The 22656-nt window shown below is 32.0% G+C and overlaps 1 protein-coding gene across 2 annotated transcripts in view; it reads left to right on the top strand.

Moving 5' to 3' along the window:
- The window catches only part of LOC108915915 (transcription factor HNF-4 homolog), a 25919-nt gene extending 4073 nt beyond the window's left edge, over nucleotides 1-21846 (top strand). Inside the window, exons 4-7 of one of the 2 annotated variants that reach the window (XM_018722070.2) lie at nucleotides 1905-2025; nucleotides 12648-12767; nucleotides 14810-15046; nucleotides 18535-21846. In XM_018722070.2, the coding sequence (XP_018577586.2) occupies nucleotides 1905-2025; nucleotides 12648-12767; nucleotides 14810-15046; nucleotides 18535-18818 (762 nt within the window). In that variant the 3' untranslated portion in view covers nucleotides 18819-21846. Of the gene's footprint in view, nucleotides 1-1904; nucleotides 2026-12626; nucleotides 12768-14809; nucleotides 15047-18534 lie in introns of both variants that reach the window. The other variant, XM_018722069.2, reaches the window with a different exon arrangement.
- The last annotated feature ends 810 nt before the right edge of the window (nucleotides 21847-22656 follow it).

Raw genomic sequence — 22656 nt, 5'->3', positions numbered from 1 at the left:
ATCAAATAATAGGAATGTTATGTCATGCCACCTGAGTATTTTCAAAGACGCCGCAGTAAAACGAATAAACAGGTGCAAAAAACAATCAAACCATCAAGGTTTTAGGTACTGAAATCTACGAAAATACTAACTTTTTTATATATAACTCCACATGTAAATATTCTTATAACATTTACTTGCTTAGTCCTACGTATAAAATTGTTTACTTTTATTTATAAGTACGTGAAAATAATTCTTAAAATGTGGGGTTAGGATAACAGCAAATGCATGTTTTACAAACGCTTTTTTTTAGTTATTATTTTATTTGAGCAAATTTAAATAGTAACAAAGAATAAACAGAACATCAAGGATTTTATTTTTGTGCTTACTTTTGTTCTACACGTTTTACTTTTCAAGATTTCAGTACCTAAAAACGCCAGAAATTTGACTATTTCTCTGCCAGGGATATGGCCACCTTACCAAAATGCTAGAAGGCTATGATTTTGTAGGTTGACTGTAATTTCAGTTTGATCTTTAACTCACTGTACCTACCAATTCTTAATGAGTGTTTACTACGATAAGGTATACCACATGCTACGTCATTTTTTGATATGGATACTGGATACACACATACGACAAATTAGAGTTATTTACAACGTGCCTAATTTTATTGAAATAATTCTCAAAAACAATCAAATACAATAAAAAATGCTGGAGATGAAAGTAACAAAGTTGATGTTATTAAATTTAATACAACTTATAAAAACTGTTCAAAATGACTAACAACAATCAACAACAACATCTACAACAAAGGTTAATTAGGAGAAGAAAGTTAAAGGACACCCTTTGCAGTTCTTAAGGACTATTTTTTTAAACATTTATGTCATTTTGAATATGCCTCCACAATTCTTCTTCAGTGTTAGATGTGGAAACATGCACTGTTGTTTTCAGTGTGCCCCAAAGATAATAGTCGCAGGGTGTTAAGTCGGGTGAACGTACAGTCCCATTAACAGTAACATTATCTCCTCTATCGATCTATCGACGAGGGAATCTTTGATTCAGATGCCGCCGGACATTTACAGTGAATTGTGGTGGAGCGCCATCATGCATAAATCACATGTTAGCTCTGAGTAATAACGGCACATCTTCCAATCACTTGGGTTTTGCAAACATTCTAAATAAAATTCCCCATTCAGTCTGTTGGGTAGAATAACGGGGTCAATAATAATGGTATCAATGATCCTAAATCAAACATTGATGCGAAATTCATGCTGATAATGTTTCACTTTGATAGCATGTGTATTTTCTTGAGCATACACATGTTCATTGTGAATATTTATTATTCCGCTTCTAGTAAAACACAATTGGCAGGTACAATGATTTCAAGATCAAACTGAAATTACACCCAACCTACAAAATCAGAGCCTACTAGCACTGTTATATTGGTAGCAAGATAATATATACATTTAGAAAATATTTTTTTATACCCAAACTGCTCATTTAATCAAAATTCTACAAGAGACCCAAAAACTTCGAAATGCTATCAAATAAAAAATAGTTATTGCCCCAAAGAGGAAAAACTTATGAATGGATATTATCACCATACATTAATTTTGTAGAAGTTGTAAGTTTTAAAAAACACTCTGTATAACACCAAAATTTGTAGATTGAAAGCATAAGTCCACACCCCAAAAATAATCAAAATCGAATAATACATATTCGAGTTATTTACAAAATTCAAGAAATTTTTACGAACTTTGAGAATTAGCTTAAATTTGCCTATTTTGGGTCCACGAATCTGTGGCCTTCCGATGTACACGTTATTCTGGGACACCCTGTATATTACTATTATATTTACTATTGTTCTTGTTGCTGTTGCTGTGGCTCATTATTATTATTAATATTATTATATGCTCTATTTTTAGGTAGCATTGTTAAGAGCACACGCAGGTGAACATCTTCTACTTGGGCTGGCGCGAAGATCGATGCATTTAAAAGATGTTCTTCTTCTTGGAAATAATTGTATCATCACCAAACAGTGTCCAGGTACGTATATTTAAACGTAGTTCGTAAAATTAAATTTGCTTGAAATGTCTTATATCCTTAATGAAAATAAGTACCTACTTACCAAAGAGAAAAACTATGTTATTATACAGTGAGCACGCTTAAGTTGGAACAAATTCATTTAAAATTCAGGGGTATGTTTTTTGGAAAAACGCTCGAACAGGCGATAAGATAATCACAAGTATCCAGTTCAATTGTTGAGCAGTATATTCTCGACTTGATTTCTGAGGTTTTTTTGTAAATCAAGAGAAATCAATTGTGTGTTTATTTTCAATTCTGGTAATTTTGATTGTTGACTTGTCACTGTTTTGTCACATGGAAACTGTGATAATTTTACTTAAAATAAGTAATTATTGTCAAGTGTAAGGTTTGAAAGAATGGGGCGTTTAACTGAGAAGCAACGATTTATAATTTTGATGATGGTAGGATATGGCGATAGGACTCGGACACAAGCTGAAGTTTGCGAATTGTTTAATGATAAATACCCGGAGAGGCCTACACGACCGGTAGTTAATAAGATAGAAAAAAAGTTTAGAGACTGGCCACGTAAGAGACAATTACAAAACCAACAGTCTTACAATTTAATGTTTTCCTCGATTTACAAGAAAATCCTCAAAAATCAACTTGGCAAGTGCAGAACAGACAATAAGTAAATATTCTGTTCTAAAATATTTACAGAAGAAAAATGGCACTCATACAATGTACATTTAGTTAAGCAACTTATTGAAGATGATCACCACCGCAGATTAGAATTTTGCGAAATAATGATGGATAGATGCAATACTAACCCGCAATTTTTAAGTAAGACAGTTTTTTTCCGACCAGGCAACATTTTGTTTGAATGGTTCTGTAAACAGGTAAAATTTTCGATATTGGGCACCAGAAAACCCACACTGGAGGATGGAAAATCTTACACAATTCCCCCAGAAAGTAAACGTATGGGCCGGAATTGTGGGTCCCTTTTTTATTGAGGGCACACTTAACTGAAAAATATTTAGACTACAAAATTACATATACCCAATTTAATTGCACTTAACTCGAATGGTAAGAATCCTAATGCACCGGCAGATTCAATATGATTCCAACAGAATACCTCCACACTATTCGCGAACAGTAAGAGATGACATTCACAATATTTTCCCAAATAGATGGATCAGAAGAAGTTTTATCGAAGAGCCAACTAGGTCTTCAGATTCTGAGGTTATCTGAAATCCAAAGTCTACTTCAATAAGCCGGAAAATATTGAAGAACTGAGGAACAATTAGAGCAAAAATACAACAAATCCAGCCCCAAACGTTAACTAAAGTGTTACGAGAAATTGAAGTTCGACTTACCTAATGTCAGGAAGTTAATAGTCAACAATTTGAACATTTAATTTGATTCGTTGTTCGATTTTATTAATAAATAAATAAAAAAATTTAAGTAAATTTTTCGATAACTATTGAATTTAGGTATAGGACAGTGAAACATCTTAGAATTCGGTGCAATATTCAAGAATGAAATAAAAAACAGATACATATTTCCATTTCAAAAAATGAAATTGATTATTGTAACTTATTTTTGGGCCACCCTGTATGCATGAATTTACTATAAGAAAAGTTGCAGCCAAACATAAAAAACGACGTGTCCGAGCGTTTTTCCAAAAAAAAAAACATCCCTGAATTTTAAATGAATTTGTTCCAACCCACGCGTTCTCTCTATATATAGTAGGTAAATAGCAATTGTATATTCAATTATTTAAAAGAAAAAGAACAAAGATATATGAAGGTCTTGTTGGTTGTAGTTAAATATACTTCAAGCTATTATTATTTAAATGTTTTACTAATTGTTCGTATAAAATTTCCTTATGCTAATGTTGGAAATTTACCAATATTTGTCGATTTACTAAACATTTCCGCAGCAATTGGTAAAGAAAAATATATTAGAAAAGAACGTTATCGTTTCTTTTACTCAAAAGCTATAATTCCATGTTAGGCACAACACATGATATCAATTTCGCGATAACGTCTATCCTTTTTAAAATTTTAATAATAGCCTTAAATAATTATTTTCTGTATTCTATCCATATCATTTAAATATGTTATTTCAACTAAGACATTTCATTCAACGTTGCATGATTTTATATTTTAACAAATGATTTTAAATTGGAATTTTATTTAAAACCATGGAGATCAGGTTAATTTCCAGGTAAAGCTTATTCCAATTTAAAATATTTTGTGTTCTTATCATACAAGTAAAGCATAGGTCTGCTTTAACATATTATAAATTTGAAGTTGATTACTAAAACTGTAACATTAAAGGGTGTCAATTATTCGAAGACAATTTTTTCTTTCAAATCATATAATATGAACACACAATATTTAAACTAATGTAGTGATTTCAACTACATTAAACATGCTTTTTTTAAGTAGATATACTTATATTTTTATTTTGGATGCATTTATATTTATTAATATACCTATTCTTGTCATTTCTCTTGTATAAAACAGATTACTTTTAATTATTAATTTTGTTAGAAATCATAGATTTCGTATGGCCTAGATTTCTGACACAAAATCATTGTTTTTTATACCAGTTTTAAATGTTTAAAGTTCCAACATATATGTATTACTTGCACAATTTCACAAATGCGTAATAACACTCACTATGGTAAAATTAGGTATATGTATAACAGTAAATGTATGATAATTTCATGTTTGTACACAGTGTGTGGGTTTTGCTTAGCATGTTCGTACTTTGTATAAATATATTGCATAATCCTTTGTTCACGCATGATTTGGCATGTGGTGTGGTAAAATTTTGACAGTAATATTTACAAGAAAACCATAAAAAATTTAATTAATATTATTTGCGTACATATAAAAATATTTTTCCTTGAAATTTAAGACGCACTATTTAATAGCCCATCATTCTAGTTAATTAACAAATTGGCTAGGTATAATAACCCTATTTTTTTATTATTAGTCAGTTCATACGTTACTGAATGTCAAGACTCATTAAACAAAATTACTGTTTAATTAACAATTAGCAGAAAAAGTTTACTTCATATATTTATCCAGGTAATTATATATCATTTGTATATGTGCTAGGTACTACCTATACAATTTATGTGAAGGCAATAAATGTACCTACATCATTACATCCAGATGACCCTGTTATATGACATGCATATTACTACTACTGACATGCATATTACTTATTATTGAATATTGCATATTAAAAATTTATATAGATAATCTTAAAGGAAAGGAAGAAAATCGTATCTTTATTTAATCAGTCAGTTAACACACATTTTAGGCGCATTAAAAAAAAAAACAAGTATAAAGTATACAGTATACATAAAAATTTTTATATTTTCGTTTTTTCATTTCAAATATGATAATTACCATTCACTAGAAAGACTAAGAAAAAGAAAAACAGTGCATACAACGATAATATTTCGGGATTCCTCTTTCAGTGCTACATATTTCAAAAAACTGGGAGGGGGCGGTATACTGGCTGCAAATCAATGCAAATCAATAAGATGCACATTTTTAAAAAAAATTATGGTAACGCGCTTTGGTCACAGAAAATGGCAATAGTACAGTTTAATAGTATATTACCTAATAAGTGTTGTAAAAAGCATTTTACGCTCGAATGGAAAAGTTACGCATGACGCCGCGTAGCGGCGAGTGCGTAATTGCATTACACCACGTATTACGTACTATACTTTACCAACGACCACTACTTTAAATACTTAAAAACACACCGTCTGCGATCAATGCAAGATTCCTATTACGTCGTACGGTTAAAAAATCGCACAGCTTGGTAAAAAAATCGTACAGTTTTCCTAGCAACCGCCTAGCAACGGTCAATACAAACAGTATTGTATTGACCGTTGCTAGGTGGTTGGTAGGAAAACTATGCGATTTTTTTACCGTACGTAATAACAATCTTACATTGATCGCAGACAGTGTGTTTTTAAGGATTTACAGTAGTGGTCGTAGGTAAAAATATTAACATGAAAAAGTATGCTACAGTTGGTACACAAATTTTATTTGTCACAAAATATCAAAACAACTTAATTTTTGGGATATTATAGGTATAATTAGTACAGCTTAATGAATTGACCGATATGTATTTGAGAGAATGTAGATATAATTCTTTAGCAACCGCAAAGTGATACACTGAACTATATAACTTGCATTTGTTATAATATTGTTTTGTTTTGTTATTTATTTTATTCAACTAATTCAAACACACTTTTATTGGGACTGAGAACACAACCTGCTTCTTGGCCATCTGCCGTCTAGTATATAATTCCCTTGCTGACGAGCAGTGTTGTTATTCCTACGCGTTTATCCATAGATCCATGGATTTTTGACATGATCTTAGATTTTCCAATAAATCTACGGATTTTTTTATGGTTTTAATAAATATGTCTAGGTTAACTACATAATTCAGTACTAGGCCCATACCTCTTTAGCTAATCCAATTTAAAAGAATTAAGCTTCTTAAATCATATTCCGTGTTTCAAACTTTTTCTGATCAAATTTCAAATTTCTTTTACAAAATTACTTGTGAAACATGTTTTTTCTGTTGCTACCTAGAAGGCGACGACATACACACAATGTCTGCTTCGCCTTACCAGTTTTCCAAGTGTACATTCCAGGTAAGCTTATATTATATTATACTATATTATATTATACACCTCTCTCCTAGTTCAGAGTCCAACAAAATTTCTTCTTCTTGTGAAGGGTACTACAACCATCTTGTCAGATGGCTATAGTGCTTGCCCCTTACACCATTCATCTATCTATTTCAGAGCTTCCTTCATGGCCACCATTAGTTCCAGTGTTGCAATCTAGAATATTTTAACATTTTTGAAAGTAATGTAATTGTTAACCTCAAAAGGAGGAAAATGAATAATTTCCAAGAATTTCGTCTTTAATTTTTACGAATTGCTTACAGATTTTTTAATTGATGTTATAGATTTCCACGGATTTTTTCACGCAGATCTACAGATATATGTATCCACAAAGTTAGCACTGTGGACGAAACGGAACCTAATCTAAAGAAACGCGTATAACTTGACTTATATTACATGCTGTCGCGGATTTAGGAAAGACGACGATTTATCCACGTCATAGCCCCACGTTGGGTGCCATGTCGCGGATTTGGGCAGGTCGTTAGTTCATTTGGCAACATAGCTCCACGTTGGACGCCATATCGCAGATTTTGGGTAGGTCGGTTGTCTATCCTCTGTCATAGCCCCACGGTGGACGCCATGACGCGTATTTTGGTCTTGACTAGCTTGCGGTGGAGTTGGCCTACCATCATCTCCCCTTAGCATGTTTAGAGAGTAATAGACCCTCATAATGGGCCCGGAAGGCACGTTTCTCTATGGCTACGGTGCTGGGACGTTAGTATACGATTGGCGGCATGAAACCTGTGCATGGCTGGTTGGAGGCACGCCGCGCTAAGTCGCGCGCTTGTTCACATCGACGTGGATGTCTCATCAGGGACGATCCTGGCGGCAACCGCGACATCAACGAAGTCTCACGAGAAATATTGGAAAGATCGGTGAAAGTCGACGGGAACTGCGCACTATGGGTTTCTTTTGTAGAATTATTGCGAATATCCTAAACATACGCGAATAGGCCCTGCATACTACAACAATGCACATAATACGACTATTTCAAGCACATTTATAGCCTTCGAATTCCGATAAATATTGTTAAATTGGTTTTGACTCGATATATTTCCATTATACACCAGGTATTGCATAAACTCTCTCTGGGTACTATGAGATATTCAAATATTTTTGTGAATTTCCATAATTTTTAAAAATATGTTTTTGGTATGTTTTTCACCGTAATATGTATACAAGAAAAGTAATTTTTATATGCAATATATTACATTGTTGAAACTGAGCTCACAATGGAAAAGCATTATGGGCGCAATCCAATTTAAAACAAGGTGTTCTATTGAAAACGATGAGAAAAATGTGTTTTTCACTGATACATCGCAGAATACTGATATCAAAGTCATTATAACCTTGGTTAGGATTTATATATGTATCTTATAGAAAATAAATCAACGCAAATGTAATTTGTCAATTTTTAATAACAGTCGCTAGAACGTCAAATTTACATTAAATTTGTCATAAAGAGTATAACAGACCCACTTAGATTCATACAAACTACTCCTTAACTTGAAATTTGCCTTTTCTTATTAAAAATCGTTATGAACTTACTGTGAGCAAAGTAATTTTCTCCTAATTAACTCAGTGTGATGACAGCAATAGCACTTTAAAGTTGGGAAGACATTGGAAACTTTAATCGTAACTTATTAGTAAGCTGTACCATTTGTGATAGCCACCTCCTAACTTTGCTATCTTTTTGATAAGTCAGTAGATTTTGGGATGTAAGGTATTTAAATGTAGGTATTTTTGGAAAATGGTACAAAAACCATCACGTTCCAAAGAATCATGTTGATGTCTTAACTGCTACACGAGTCTTTATTAAAGATATCACAACAGTGTTTTTCAAAAACTGGATATGAAATACAGTTTTTGATCAGTTATACTTTTCTAATTATGTACATAATTATGGAAAGTTTTACTTTATTCTTATGACTACCTATTATTAAATACCAAGCTACTGAAACGGTGGTTATCTTCATCACAGTATTTGGACTTTTAACCGTGAAAATTTGTAGTGAAATTTTCTACAAAAACAAATCAAAGGATATAAAAATCGTATTTGAAAAAGGTTTATCCAAATCTGTAAAACAAGATTATCTGCAAGGTCAAATATATTCTTTTTGATGGTTGAAATCCCTTAGACACCATTAATTAGTTTTTGTACAAAAGGTAGGTAGCTACTGTGAAGGACCTGGATTATGTATGTTCAATCCAAGGATCTTAGCCTGTAAGAATCATTACTTTTTTATTGTTATTGAAAGAATCGACACTAAAAGTGTCGCAACGTCATTATTACATTCAGTATAAATAAAATCATATTAAAAATGCAGAGATGCAAATAATGACTGTCTCCTTATTGAAATTGTATTACTTAGGATGTCTGCCTCGTTTGATTACCTCCATTATTAAAATTATACCAATCTTATGTAAGCTAAAACCGGAATTGAATACTTACTTTCAGGGAAAGTTTGGAAAAATATTGTGTATGTAATTTATTGAAAAATTGTTTTCATTGTGAATTTTTCTATGGATGTAAATATGGTTAGCCGGTGGCTGTGCGGTTTGAGTTATTGGTACTTGAATCGATGAATACCCTAGAAGGGAATAACCCTCTCTGTGGGTATAGTAGTGTAGAAGAACATGAGTGTGATTTAACGGGAGAAATTGACACCGGTTGGCGTTAGACCATTAACCGTTTGGTTAATGCTTAGTAACATAAGTTATTCCTGGGCACAAATGCAACCACTGAAATAATAATTGTACATTTATTGGCTTAAATTTGAAAAAAAATTATGGTAGGACACCATTGAGGTGATATAAATAGAAGAGATATATACAGAGTGGCCAAATGAAAACGAAACAGAGCCAATTTCAGGAACTGCGTCAGGATTGTAGAAAAACGCTCAGACCCGTCGATTTTAGATTAAAGGGGGATATTCTTTGCTGGTATTTTTGACTCCGCACTTTCACCCCCAAGCAAACATCACCCCAAAATATTTGAATGGCATTGAGGGTTGAGTAATATTTCTTTTGAAGGCTCTTACAATTCTCTTTACAACAGATTACAATTTTATAATTCCGCTCAATACTTTGAAAAAAATTTACATTTTAAAATTGAAATTATGTTTAGTCGCTTACTTACTACTTAGTTGATGAAATGTTGAAACTGATGACCGCCCGCTTCCATAAGAATAAAGATTTTATTCGAAACGTTCGCGCATATTCCGAAGCATTTCCGAAGTGATTCGACGGCATTCGTCGACGATTCTTTGACGTAAATCTTCCCGCGACGCTGGCTGTGTTTTATAGATTTTACTTTTTAGATATCCCCACAAAAAGAAATCAAGGAGCGATAAATCCGATGATCGTGGACGCCACTCAATGCTGCCTCTTCTCCCAATCCAATTCCGTAGAAAACGTTGGCCCAAATACTGACGGACAATTAACGCATAATGCGGAGGAGCACCGTCCTGTTGAAAAATCAAATGATCTTTATCATACTCTGGAACATTTTCAATAATATCAGTCAAGACAGGGTCAATAGCGTCTACCAGGCAAATACATTTGGCCAGTCAAATTACCAGGTAGAAAAAAAGGACCCACCAGCCGGTCACCGAAAATTCCAGCCCATACATTTAATTTTTCCGGTTGCTATGTATGCACCTCGTGAAAAACTGTTGGGTTTGAATCGGACCAATATCGGCAATTATGACAATTTACCGTCCCTTTCAAGAAAAAACTGCATTCATCAGAAAAACAGATGTTAAAAAGGAACTGTGGATCGTTCCCTGCTTGCTCACTCATTATTTCGCAAAGTTCCTGGACTAAATGTATTTTGTATGGATGGAATTTATTCTTCTTCAAAATGGTTTGCATGCTAGTTCGATTGATCCCACACAGATGCCAACTGCCTCGTACTTACTCGTAATATAGGATCACGATGAACTTCAGGCTGCATAGCCGCACTACCCTACCCAACCATACCACACATAAACATGACACTACCCCCGGGGTTTACACAGACGAGCCGGCGAAGCAAGAAGAGCGCCAGAAGAAAGGGCCCTAGCCGGCGGGGCCCAGCCAGGACAAAAGGAGGTCCCACAAAGCGCCTACACCGGCCGCATTTGCGGTCGGGGTAGANTGTATGCTAGTTCGATTGATCCCAGACACAGATGCCAGCTGCCTCGTACTTAATGTAGGATCAAGATGAACTTGTCCCAAAACTGCAACTTCACTAGCTTCATTAACTATAGGTTTTTCAATTTCTCGTTTTTTATTGGCTATGTTCCCTGTCTCTTGAATTTTTTTTACTAACTCTAGAACATACTTCCTCCTGACATGTCGATCTTGATGTTGTTCATTAAATAGCTGAGCTGTTCTATTCGCACATTTATTGTTCATAAAGTAAAGCGAAATGATATCTACCCTTTCTCCAATGGAATAAACCATAGTGTTTAATTTTCAAAAACAAAATTAAATAAACTAGCAACCAACGCTTCCAAATAATACTAGAAAATAATTTGGAATCCACTAATTTTACGTTCATTGTGTGTGTGTGTGTAGCATTCATTTTTGTTTTTTTTTTCAATTGTGTTTTTTTACGAGTGATAAATAATTACCATTGGCGTACTTAACTCGAATGACTGACATTTTTACCGTTACTAATTATTGTTTGTACATAAGTTTCAACTTTAAAATCAAAATTCTTATCTTATTGGGCGGAATTATAAAATTTAAAATCTGTCATAAAGAGAATTGTAAGAGCTTTCAAAAGAAATATTACTCAACCGCAATGCCATTTAAATATTTTGGGGTGATGCTTACCCTTGCTTGGGGGCGAAAGTGGCGGAATCAAAAATACCAGCAAAGAATATCGCCCTTTAATCTAAAATCGACGGGTCTGAGCGTTTTTCTACAATCTTGACGCAGTTCCTGAAAATGGCTCTGTTTCGTTTTCATTTGGCCAACCATGTATTTTAGTTTTTGGAAAGTTTTGAAAAAAAAGAAACTATTTTTTACCTATATGTTAAATACATTTCACATCGGCGGAAAATAAGTTTATTCTATAAATTTACAATTTATTAAATATCTACATTGTATCTATTTATCTACTTTGTAAAAATGTATTTCAAAATCAGAAAAACTTGACATTAGGAGTTTAATTTTATTCTATTCTAAATAAATTTACAGTTAAGCATTCATTTCATTTTATGTAGGTATGCTAAGTACACTTTATTACTCTTTGTCTCTTTGCCCTCCTTTCACGTTAATTTAATTTCTAATGCATTTTAAAAACGTGTACCTAAAAAATGTCCAGTAATAATTTTTGTTTATTGATGAAAGTGTTGTTCTGAACTTAGTTTGAAATGCAACACTTAAAACTAAATATAATAGAGATATTAGTAAAAATAATGTTGCGTTTTATGCATTTTAAATCAAAAACTTTATTCTCTGAGTTTTGATGGGTAATAGACTCTTACCAAAATATTAATAACCCTAATCACAACAAATCTGTCAAAACCACCACAAACCAAAAATGTATGTGATCGTCAGATATGTGACTGAAATTTTGTGGAACGCCAACTCTAAAATTGTTTTGTACCTTTTATGTGTACCTATCTAATTACAATCAGAAATTTTGAAAGGATAAATTTCAATATCTGTCGAAAATCTCCTTTTCCTTTAAGCAAAAAACTAGGTTTACCTGGTGTGGCTTGCCTCTAGTAAATTTTGTCCTGGTCTTGGTGGGATATAGCAAGTATCTTAACGTAAGTGTATTAAAGATAAAAGGCATGTGTATGACATATTTTTGGGTTTGAAAATATAGAACAATGTACGAACATGGAGAGCAAAATTAATATTAAATGGACCATGTCCAATATAGCAGTGATGTTACCAGAGCAACGTAACCTATCCCCAGATTTGAGCATCGCCAGGGTCGGCAGCCGCATTATGGATGAGCTGGTTAAGCCAATGACTGAAGTCCAAATTGACGATACTGAGTTTGCCTGCCTGAAAGCCATAGTTTTTTTTGACCCAAGTATGTATTATCTAGTTTTTTATTATCAGCTTTAAACATCATTTTAGGCAAATAATATAACAAACATATTTGTTTTCGGCACGTCGTAATGTTATACTTCGCTTCATTTGATCATTTTTATGCTCCAAGTGCATTTTATTCAAAATAATGATGTCTGCGAATTCTCTTTTCAATCTATGACAGGCCTTCAATAAGAGGTACAATTGTATTTGTTGTTTTTGTTCATAATTTCGGAAAGTACCTAAAGTTTCACATCGTTTAAAAGTGTTTTTGGAAAATCGTATAAAAAATCATATCAATGTCATAGTCTTGTCTTGAGTCTTTATATAAGGCGTAACAGCGATGTTTTACAAAAATTGGACACGAAACACAGTTTTTGATCAGTTTATAGGTAGATACTTCTCTAATTTCTCAGCAATTAAATGTGCAAAATTATGGAAAGTTTGACTTTATTCTTTTGATACTATTAAATGCTTAGCTGCCTGAACCTTACCGAACATTGTTTTGGTTTTTGGATTATTAACCATGAATGGTTTCTATAAACATAAATCAAAGAACATAAAATTCTTATTTGAAAAAGTTTTATGCAAATCTGTGAAATATGATTCTCTGCAATGTCAAATATCTTTTTTTTATAGTTGAAACTCCTTGGACGCTATTAATTAGTTTTTATACAAATTGTAGAGTTACTGAAAAAACTGGATTGTATCAAGTAGGTATCAATGGTCTTTGATTGATTGAACAAAAACTGTTTCATGTCCAATCCAAGGATCCTAGATGTAAAGGTTGTAAGAATCATTTTACGAAAAATCATTACACTTATTTTTATTTTGGTGGAAAGAATCGGCTCTAAAAGTGTCACACCATCATTGATCCACCCTGTATACATGAAATAATTTTAAAAATTGCAAAATCAAAAATTTACAATTGAGATGTAATTGCATATTTCCAAAAGAATTTGTGTTACTTAGGGTGTCTGTCTCGCCTGAGATTTTTTTTAATTTTAGAATGAAAGGATTAATATAGAAACATATTTCGGAATATATTGAATTGTATGATTTGACTACACTTTTTGAAGTACATATTTTTAATTTTGCATTCACTGATGGTTTCACTTTTGATGATTTAATTATGTTAGAATCCACCAATAAGACTTTTTTCGTAAACGTTTTTGAGTACGGCTCTTTGTTTAAATGAATAATAAGTAAAATGATACTTTCTAAGACCTAAGAAATCTCAAAAACTGTTTTTTTTTTTTGGTAAACAAAATAAAGAGAAAACTTACAACATAATTTCTTCAGTAGATTTATAAAATCTTGCAATGTATTAAATCTTTTAATTAATGAAACAAAAACACAAATATATGTCATTAACACCTCCACCTTCCAATTGTTGATTGTAACTATGGCTGGAGTATGAGCTAATACTTTGAAAAACTTGAAAAACTAGTTTTCAAAGGTCTTCATCGGATTCGAAAATATGTCAGGTCAGAAAAACAAAATTTATGTAGGGGAGTAGTAGAACAGTGTAACATCTCTATTTTTCCCTATACTAATTTCCATTAGTGACAGTGGTTTATTTAAGTTTTATATAGGAGGCACAATAAACAAACAAATTTATTGGCCAATGTTTTGTCGCGACTTAGTCAGGACCATCCTAGGGGTTCTAATAGCGGGTCCTCCCAGAAAGAATAAAGGCAGGCCAAAGATTTCTGGCTAACACTATAGAAGAGCTAGTTAAGTCTGTATAACTGTTGGCGACCAAATCCTAGGCCACAGCATAACAACTCAAAAACCCGTCGTAATGTGCAGTCAAAAAGTCAGCATTATTTTAAACAGCATTGGCCAGCCTTTATATACAATTAAAATATTCCAAGCAACTGCCTCCAGAAGTTATGGCTGGTTATGTTATGAATTAGTGAAATTCCCTAAATAAGTGTCTAATAATAAATGGTTAATTACATGCTTAAATTGCATAATCTTCGATAAATTAATAATTTATAAGCAATTTTTAAAATATTTGTTTACAATTTTTTTTTTCAGATGCTAAAGGATTAAGTGAACCAGCTCGTATCAAGGCATTAAGATATCAAATTCAAATAAATTTGGAAGATTATATTAGTGACCGTCAATATGACAGCCGAGGAAGATTTGGTGAATTATTATTAACACTTCCAGCACTTCAGTCTATTACATGGCAGATGATTGAACAAATCCAATTTGCAAAACTATTTGGGGTTGCACATATTGACAGTTTACTACAAGAAATGCTTCTTGGAGGTAAGATTAACAAAAAACTATTTTATGATTACAAACTATATCAGAGGGTAGGAACTAGAAATAGGGTTATTATAGTTATAATTACGAGTTTAGGAAATATGTGCATATCTTATATGGTGAGTGGTAATTTTTAAGATACACCATAGCAAATCCGTAAAAGCTGTCAGAAGAAGTTGCACATTTTCATACAACTCATTTGTTTCATATATTTTTTTGTTACCTACTGATAATAATGAAATCAAATTTTGCGATAGGTATTGAAAGACAAAATCTTCATTTGCTTCTTATAGCAATCAAGATTAGATTCAATAAGTTACATTCATTTGAAATATTTCTTTGCCCTTTGTACCAATCCACTTATAAAATTTTCATCGCATGTGCACTTCCATTGCACAGAAAAGACTATTATCGTATTTACTCATTTACTATTTGTGTAAACCAGCATATTTTACTTACTAGCTCAGCAGCTGTAATCAGGGCCGTTCCTGGGGTACTTGCCGCCCTGGTGCATAGAAAAATTGGCCGCCCCTACCCCGTAGTATGTATCCATCATATCATTACGACATTATTAATAATGTCATATCAGGGATTAGAAATGACTATGATGGAGGTGTGTTATTAGAAATACAGATCGATTTATTTTTGCACTAACAAACCTACTAATATTCTACTGTAAAATATAATCTAAAAAGTCATAAAAATAATAAACACAAGCTCTAAAACTAATATGGGAACTCATTGGAAAACAGGAATTTCGTATTACGACTAGTATGAGAGGTATTCGCAAAATATAGAATATACAAATTTTGACCTGTCTAAATGTCGTAAATCTGCCGATAAGTGGGTAATAATTATTGTAATCTTAGCACTCAGCATTCGTTTCGCTCGGGTTCTGTGTTTAATTATTAGGCGTTCACTTGTTCGTAAACGTTTAAGAAAGACATTTTTAAAACACCCGTGATTTTAAATTTTTTTACTAATGCAAAAAATTAAAGGGTCAAAAGAATTTCCGAAATTTTTCCGTGATTTTTGACAGACTGTATTTAGGTAAAAATGGTCGTATCGGAAATTAAAACATAGCATTTTGAAGCTCCAAGATTTTAGTTTTTAGATCTTTCGGTCGAATTTTTTTAGGTGCTTCGGTTATCATGCAGTTATAAGAAATAACGCGACAAAGAAATTTTGCAAATTTTCTTTTTTTTTTCCAGTCCACGGATTTTTCTTTGCAGCTAAACCATTGCATGGACCAGATAGCTAGTTTATTCAGCTTCAATATCTTTTTTTTTTTTTAATTTCGATACGACCATTTTTCATCGAAATATCGGACTTTTAATGGAAAAAGATCCTTTTGTCTTCAATCATCGATATCTCGGCGACAAATGGTCATACAGAGAATTGAAGGGTAGTTTCGAAAACTGGAATAAATTTTCATCTTTTACACGAATTTAAAAAACAGGAAGAAAAAGGTAATTTATGGTTTTTTAGAAAATTTACGGCTAAATTAGAAATATTCACGAAATGACTAATGTTAAGCATAACATTTACAGTTATACCCAGAAGAACCCTGTGAAGTTTCATCTCGATTTAGCGACCGTTTCTTTGTTTCAAACAGTCAAACTTTTGAAAAAAATTAAAGAGTCACGTTTTTTGAGCTTAATCACTTCATAATATGATTAAAATGGAAACATTTTTTTTGAGGTTTTTTCACGTGTTTACCGCAAAGAACGTTTAAAGCGATGAAAAAAAAAGAAAATTTACAATTTTTTTTATCACGCTATTTCTTAAAATTGCATGATAACTGTAACTCCTAAAAAATTTCGACCGAAATATCTTGAAAACTAGAATCTTAGAGCTTCAAAATGCTTTTTGTAATTCCCGATACGACCATTTTTCACCTAAATACAGTCTGTCAAAAATCACGGAAAAACTTCGGAAATTCTTTTGACCCTTTAATTTTTGGCATTAGTGTATAAAAAAGTGTATTTTTAAACAGTGTATTTAATACTACATTATTTATAAGACGAAAATTAGTTTACATTTTATCTTTTGCAGTCTTTGCTGCTATTGTTTAAATATTTTTAGTTAGGAATCTGGGGAAGATCAGGACAGAAAAGTTGAATTTTGGCCGCCCTTGTAGCTCGGCCGCCCTTGTAGCTCGGCCGCCCTGGTGCCGGGGCACCACCAGCACACTGCCCAGGAACGGCCCTGGCTGTACTGTTGCAACCTGTAGCTGAACATAAGTATGGGGAAAAAAGTTCAGTTCAACAATAGGCAGCTTATGCAAAGTTTTATAACGTCACACCGCTACCATTCTGAGGCACAATTCAAACTCAAACAAGTATATTTCTAAATCAAGTTATTAAATTACTTCAAATTTTCATAAACAGCATTGTTTAATTAAAAAAAAAATGAAAACTAAGATTCACATACTGCATTTTATTTGTGATTTTCCTCTGAAATCTGAAAACACCCGTTGAAGTAACATATTGCAAACATAAAAGTATGGAACAGCTGAAACAAAGTCTAGTAAAATATTGAAACTGGGGAGTGGGTCGAGTATGACTCAGTTAAAAACTGCATCTCCCAAAGATGTGCAGACAACGGTTTTCAAAATGTACATGTAGATTGATAGATTAAAACAAAAATAAATATCTCTAAATATTTGAAATTTTGAAAAATAATTTCCGTTGAATTCATTTACATCGTGAATTATACCTGCAGTTAAAATATACAGGATGTTTCGAAATTAATGCAACAAACTTTGGTCATAGATTCTTAAAACAAATTTAGGGAACCCATATTTTTTAATTTGCCAAGTGGCCCTCTCTTTCAGAGTTACAGCTCTCTGAAATCTGCCCCTAAAAATAGTCTGTTTTTATCTCAGAACCCTGTTGTATGAGAATCACTCAAAAACATTGCGTTTTACGAAAAAAATATAAAGAGAAAAAAGTTTCTAAATTCAATGGCTTTCTATCAAACTAATAATTTTTAAGAAATTCAAATATACGAACAAATTTTTTTTTGGTTTCAAAGACAAGGGTGCCCACGAAAAAGTGTCTTAAGGGAGTTCCCCGCCAAAAAGCGTAGCACTATTAGATTCCACAAGTCATAAAACCCCTCTGTACCAAATTTAGTGGTTCTCCTACAACAGAGTTCTGAGATATAAAAAAAGACCATTCTTAGGGCGGATTTCAGGAGGCGGTAACTCCGAAAGAGGGTGCCACTTGGCAAAAATCTGTGATCAAATTTTGTTGTATTAATTTCGGGATACCCTGTATGTACACATTTAAGATTTACCCTGTAAATATGCACTGTACTATAAATCCTCTTGGAAATATTAAAAAAATTGAACTTTTTTCTACGCAAACTATATTGAATGGAATTCTATGTATAGCCAATTCAGTGAAATTTATAATTTAAGATTATTATCTATTAACATACAATTTTTCACAATACTCCCTTCGAATATACAACTAAATCAGATACAGATTCTATTTTAGGAGCCAGCGTCGACAGTACCCCTACTCTTGTGGTACCAAACAACAATGCAAATAGTTACCAAAGCACCAGTGATTCTGCTGATAGTCCAATTACATCTCCTATAACCACGCCAAGCAGTCCTCAAGACCATTTAATAAATGGTAATGTGAGCAGTCCTTCTAACACCTCTAATGTGTTGATCATGAGGGATATTACATCATTAGATGAGTCAACACCTTATCCAATTGCTTTTAAAGAAGAACCTATGAAAGAAGAACAGCATACTTTTTAAAACAGCATTTATGAAGATTTGCAAAGACAATATTTATTTTTATTGTTATTTACTTATATAGGTATTTATATAGCAATCATATTGGTTGATGTAAATTAAAAATCATTATTTATTTAGATACAATACCAAGCAATAAATACACTAATATATTTGGTAGACCTTATGGGGAGAAACAGACGTATGTCTAATCTATGTTAATATTAAATTTATGCTATATATCACTGGAGCTATTTAATAAAAATTTGTAAAATTCTTATTGCAGAATATAGTTTCCATTTCCATTACTCCCAATTTAATAGGAAGTGACTTTATTTTAAAAATAGCATACAGAGAATGATTTACTTTTCGAGCACTAATGACACATGATTAGTATGAGTATTCAAGAAGCATATTGTTACAAAATTTGACTGTGCAAACATCTGGAGGACATGCACTGGGAGATTCATCAGTCCTTCACCGCTACCATATTGTCAGCAAAATATGGCATTCATTGCGCAGCTATGAATAAGACTGCCAGTATTTTTTACATGTTTTATAAATCCCTTAATTTTAAAATAAACTTCAAATGTCTAAAATCAAAGACATTTGCGAGTTTCTTTTTGTAGTGCATGTTATTTCGACACCTGGCAACACGGACATGTATAACATTGCCAAGTATGTAATATCAAACCTCTGCTGAAAAATATTATCATTTTACATATGGACAGTGCTGGAAAATGTTGATAAAATATTTCCCAATTGAGTGCTGTGGCCATCGCGTAGCAGTGATTTCGGTTGGACTTTTCTTTATGGTGAAATGTTAGGAATCATTGTTAGTCTAATGCCACAAGACATCGACAATATACTGCAATATTTGAATGGCAGCTATTTGTATAAAATTGCATAAATAGTCAGAGTTTTGTTCGATCATCCTTGTTCTCTTTTCACCTCTATTCTCTTTAGTCTTTATTAATATGCACAACCAACAATCATCTACAAATCCCCTGTGGATTTTAAGCATTCCTAATATGTGATTGCACGTCCCGATCTTTCAGATTTTAGAAGATTAACCAATTAACCAAAATGCCGGCCCCTTCAAAGATACAAATACAAATATAGACTATCCAATGTAGAAAAGTATCTATGTCCTAACAGACAAATAGGCAAATGCGATCTGACAAATCTGGATGGCAGGACACATATTATAAAAATCCCCTCCTAAAGATACAAATATTAATTTATGTAAAGGTATATATGTTTTTTTTCTAGGTAAGTTTCTCTAAGTTTAGAGATACAGTTCCATTTACAAAATTGTTTCAAATTAATAGATTTGCAATAATATGAAAAAAAAAAACGGGCTGACCTATTTAAAATTTAATGCCGCGTCTTGTTAAACTAAAATAGTAGTAAACTATTTGAGGTTTGTTTGTTAGATAATTTATAATTTATTAAAAAAAAATCAAAAGAAACCATAGCATAAACTCAATATTAACAGATACATAAGTGTCTTCCAATAAAAAAATCACCTAATACAGTATCTGGATTTTCTTGTTGGCACTTCAAAAATGAAGTCATAAATCATAATTCTAATTTTTTTTATATTCAACTAAAAGGTGATAAACAGCAGGTACTATTATGTCAGTTTTTCTTGAGGTGCCAACCAATTTTTAGGATATCTGTATGCGGAGTGTAACATGATGTGAAAAGCTTTCAAGTTTCTCCTCAAAATCATAAAAATGCATATTTCCTAAAATAATTCAAAAGGTCTCTATGATTTTTCAAAGATTGGATGTTAAACAGTTTTAACTGGTTAGAATTAATTTACCTCCTATATATAAACATTGTGAGAGAACAATACTGAACAATTGAATTGAAGAATTCTTAATTGATTAAAAACTGTATTTTACATCCCTCTTCTTAAGGACCATAGAAATTTTAAGAATCGCTTTTTACAACACCTCTGTTTTACCCTTATATGCGTTGTAACTAAACAAATAATGAATCTTGTGGATAATTTTATAGTATCATTCGTTGTAAATCCTTTTGATGTTAAATACCAATAAAAAATGATTTTGATTTAAATTGAATCAAAAAGTGTAGAAGCTGTAGAGCTTTTTAATATTCAAATACAAGAAATAATTTAGATAAAATAACCGTATGTCTTAGATATAGTTTCTATTATTACACATTTCAATGTAACACTGAAACAAGTTTTTTAAAACTTTTTTTCCAGTATAAATATACAGAAGTACACTAAAACTACTATCAAACAGTTTAAAGGTTGATACACATTAGATCGACTCATAGTAGCTCTCATCAGCATGAAAATATTTGTAGGTACTAATTTTGATATAAACAGAACATGGAAATGAATAATAGCGAAGATCTACTGGCTTTGTTTATTAGCAGATAGATTTGAAGATGTTGAAGAGGAAAATTAAATATTAAAACAAAGTGTTAATAAGATGAACTAAAAACTAGGCGAACATTTTGTTATTTCTTATCACTATTTTCAGATGCCTTCCATACTTTCAAAGCTGTTTATTTCCAATTCAATTTTGGCCATGGGCGTTTACTTTGAAAATTATTATTTCATAAGGATTTCCATATCAAACTAATCAATCTGATGTGCTTTAACCTCAAGTGAATACTAAATACAAAAAAAATATAGATATATATTCATAGTGGTTATAATACATAAATGATTTTTATTCAAAAATTATAAAATCTAGTCTATTTAAAGCGTGTGTATGCTTAATAACAGTTATAAGATTAAAATTTAAAAATTCTAGATATGTCAATATAAATAGGATCTTTTAGAGGCCTTTTGAACAAGTGTGCTAACATGGCTGTGCTCATTTAACAATGAAATTCAAGAGAAAGTCTGAATTTCAGTTCTAATTATTCATATTAGAAAAATGTTAGTAAAACCCTATATTAGTATTCGTTAATTTGAATGCCCAGATACCTATATACGTTTAACAGCCTGTATTTATCCTTTACCCACAACTAACTACATGTCTCACATTAAAAATCCTCATATCCATTTGAATGACCGTTAATTACCTAAATACATATAACTACACTTACCATTTCAAATTATCACAAAAGTTACTTGAATTCCACCAATAAGTACAATTTCAATAGATTCCTATAATTCGCAATACATCGTTAATGAATCCAAAAATATACAGCGCGTTCAGATACTAACTGGTGAAACGTCTACATTTAAAATTAAGGAAGATGGTTCATATAAAATTTGTTGACAAATGCTTTAAATCCCCAGATACAGGGTGTTGAAGTTGTAAAAATATGTTATTTTCAGTCATTTCTTGGAAACTCGTTAAGCACTTTTTTTTCTATTTTAACATTGAAAGTAGTAACATGGACCTTTGTCACCAGGTATAATTTATGTAAATACAAGTCAGTGGCATGCAAAGTTCAGTTTTATGACTTCTTTACAAATAATGTAACTGTTTGCCACTGTGTAAAGCAGAAATGTGGACATACTTCAAATTTCCCATGATTTTTAAGCATAACAGGTGTATTTATTGCATATCGGAAATTAATTTTCTACTGCAGGAATCAGTAAACAAATGAATATTTGAAGATATTCTAGTCTAATTAAACTTTTTTATTTTTTCTTTATCCGATTGGTATTTGTTTTCACTTTCATGGCAATCTTTGACCTGTTTATTATAATTTTTAGTTGTATGTTTTTTCGAAATTTGGCACCACATAAAAAAACACTCAATAGACATTTGTCGTTCCAATTTGGTATATGGGTATTTTAATGGGTGTTGAATAGCCTGGTAATATTATCTTTTTAATAAAAAAGATGCCTAATACTACTTTCTGG

Source organism: Anoplophora glabripennis, unplaced genomic scaffold (assembly GCF_000390285.2).
Source record: "Anoplophora glabripennis isolate ALB-LARVAE unplaced genomic scaffold, Agla_2.0 scaffold1535, whole genome shotgun sequence".
NCBI lineage: Eukaryota > Metazoa > Arthropoda > Insecta > Coleoptera > Cerambycidae > Anoplophora > Anoplophora glabripennis.
Note: the sequence above shows the minus strand (reverse complement) of the source record. Positions and strands in the feature narration are given on the sequence as shown.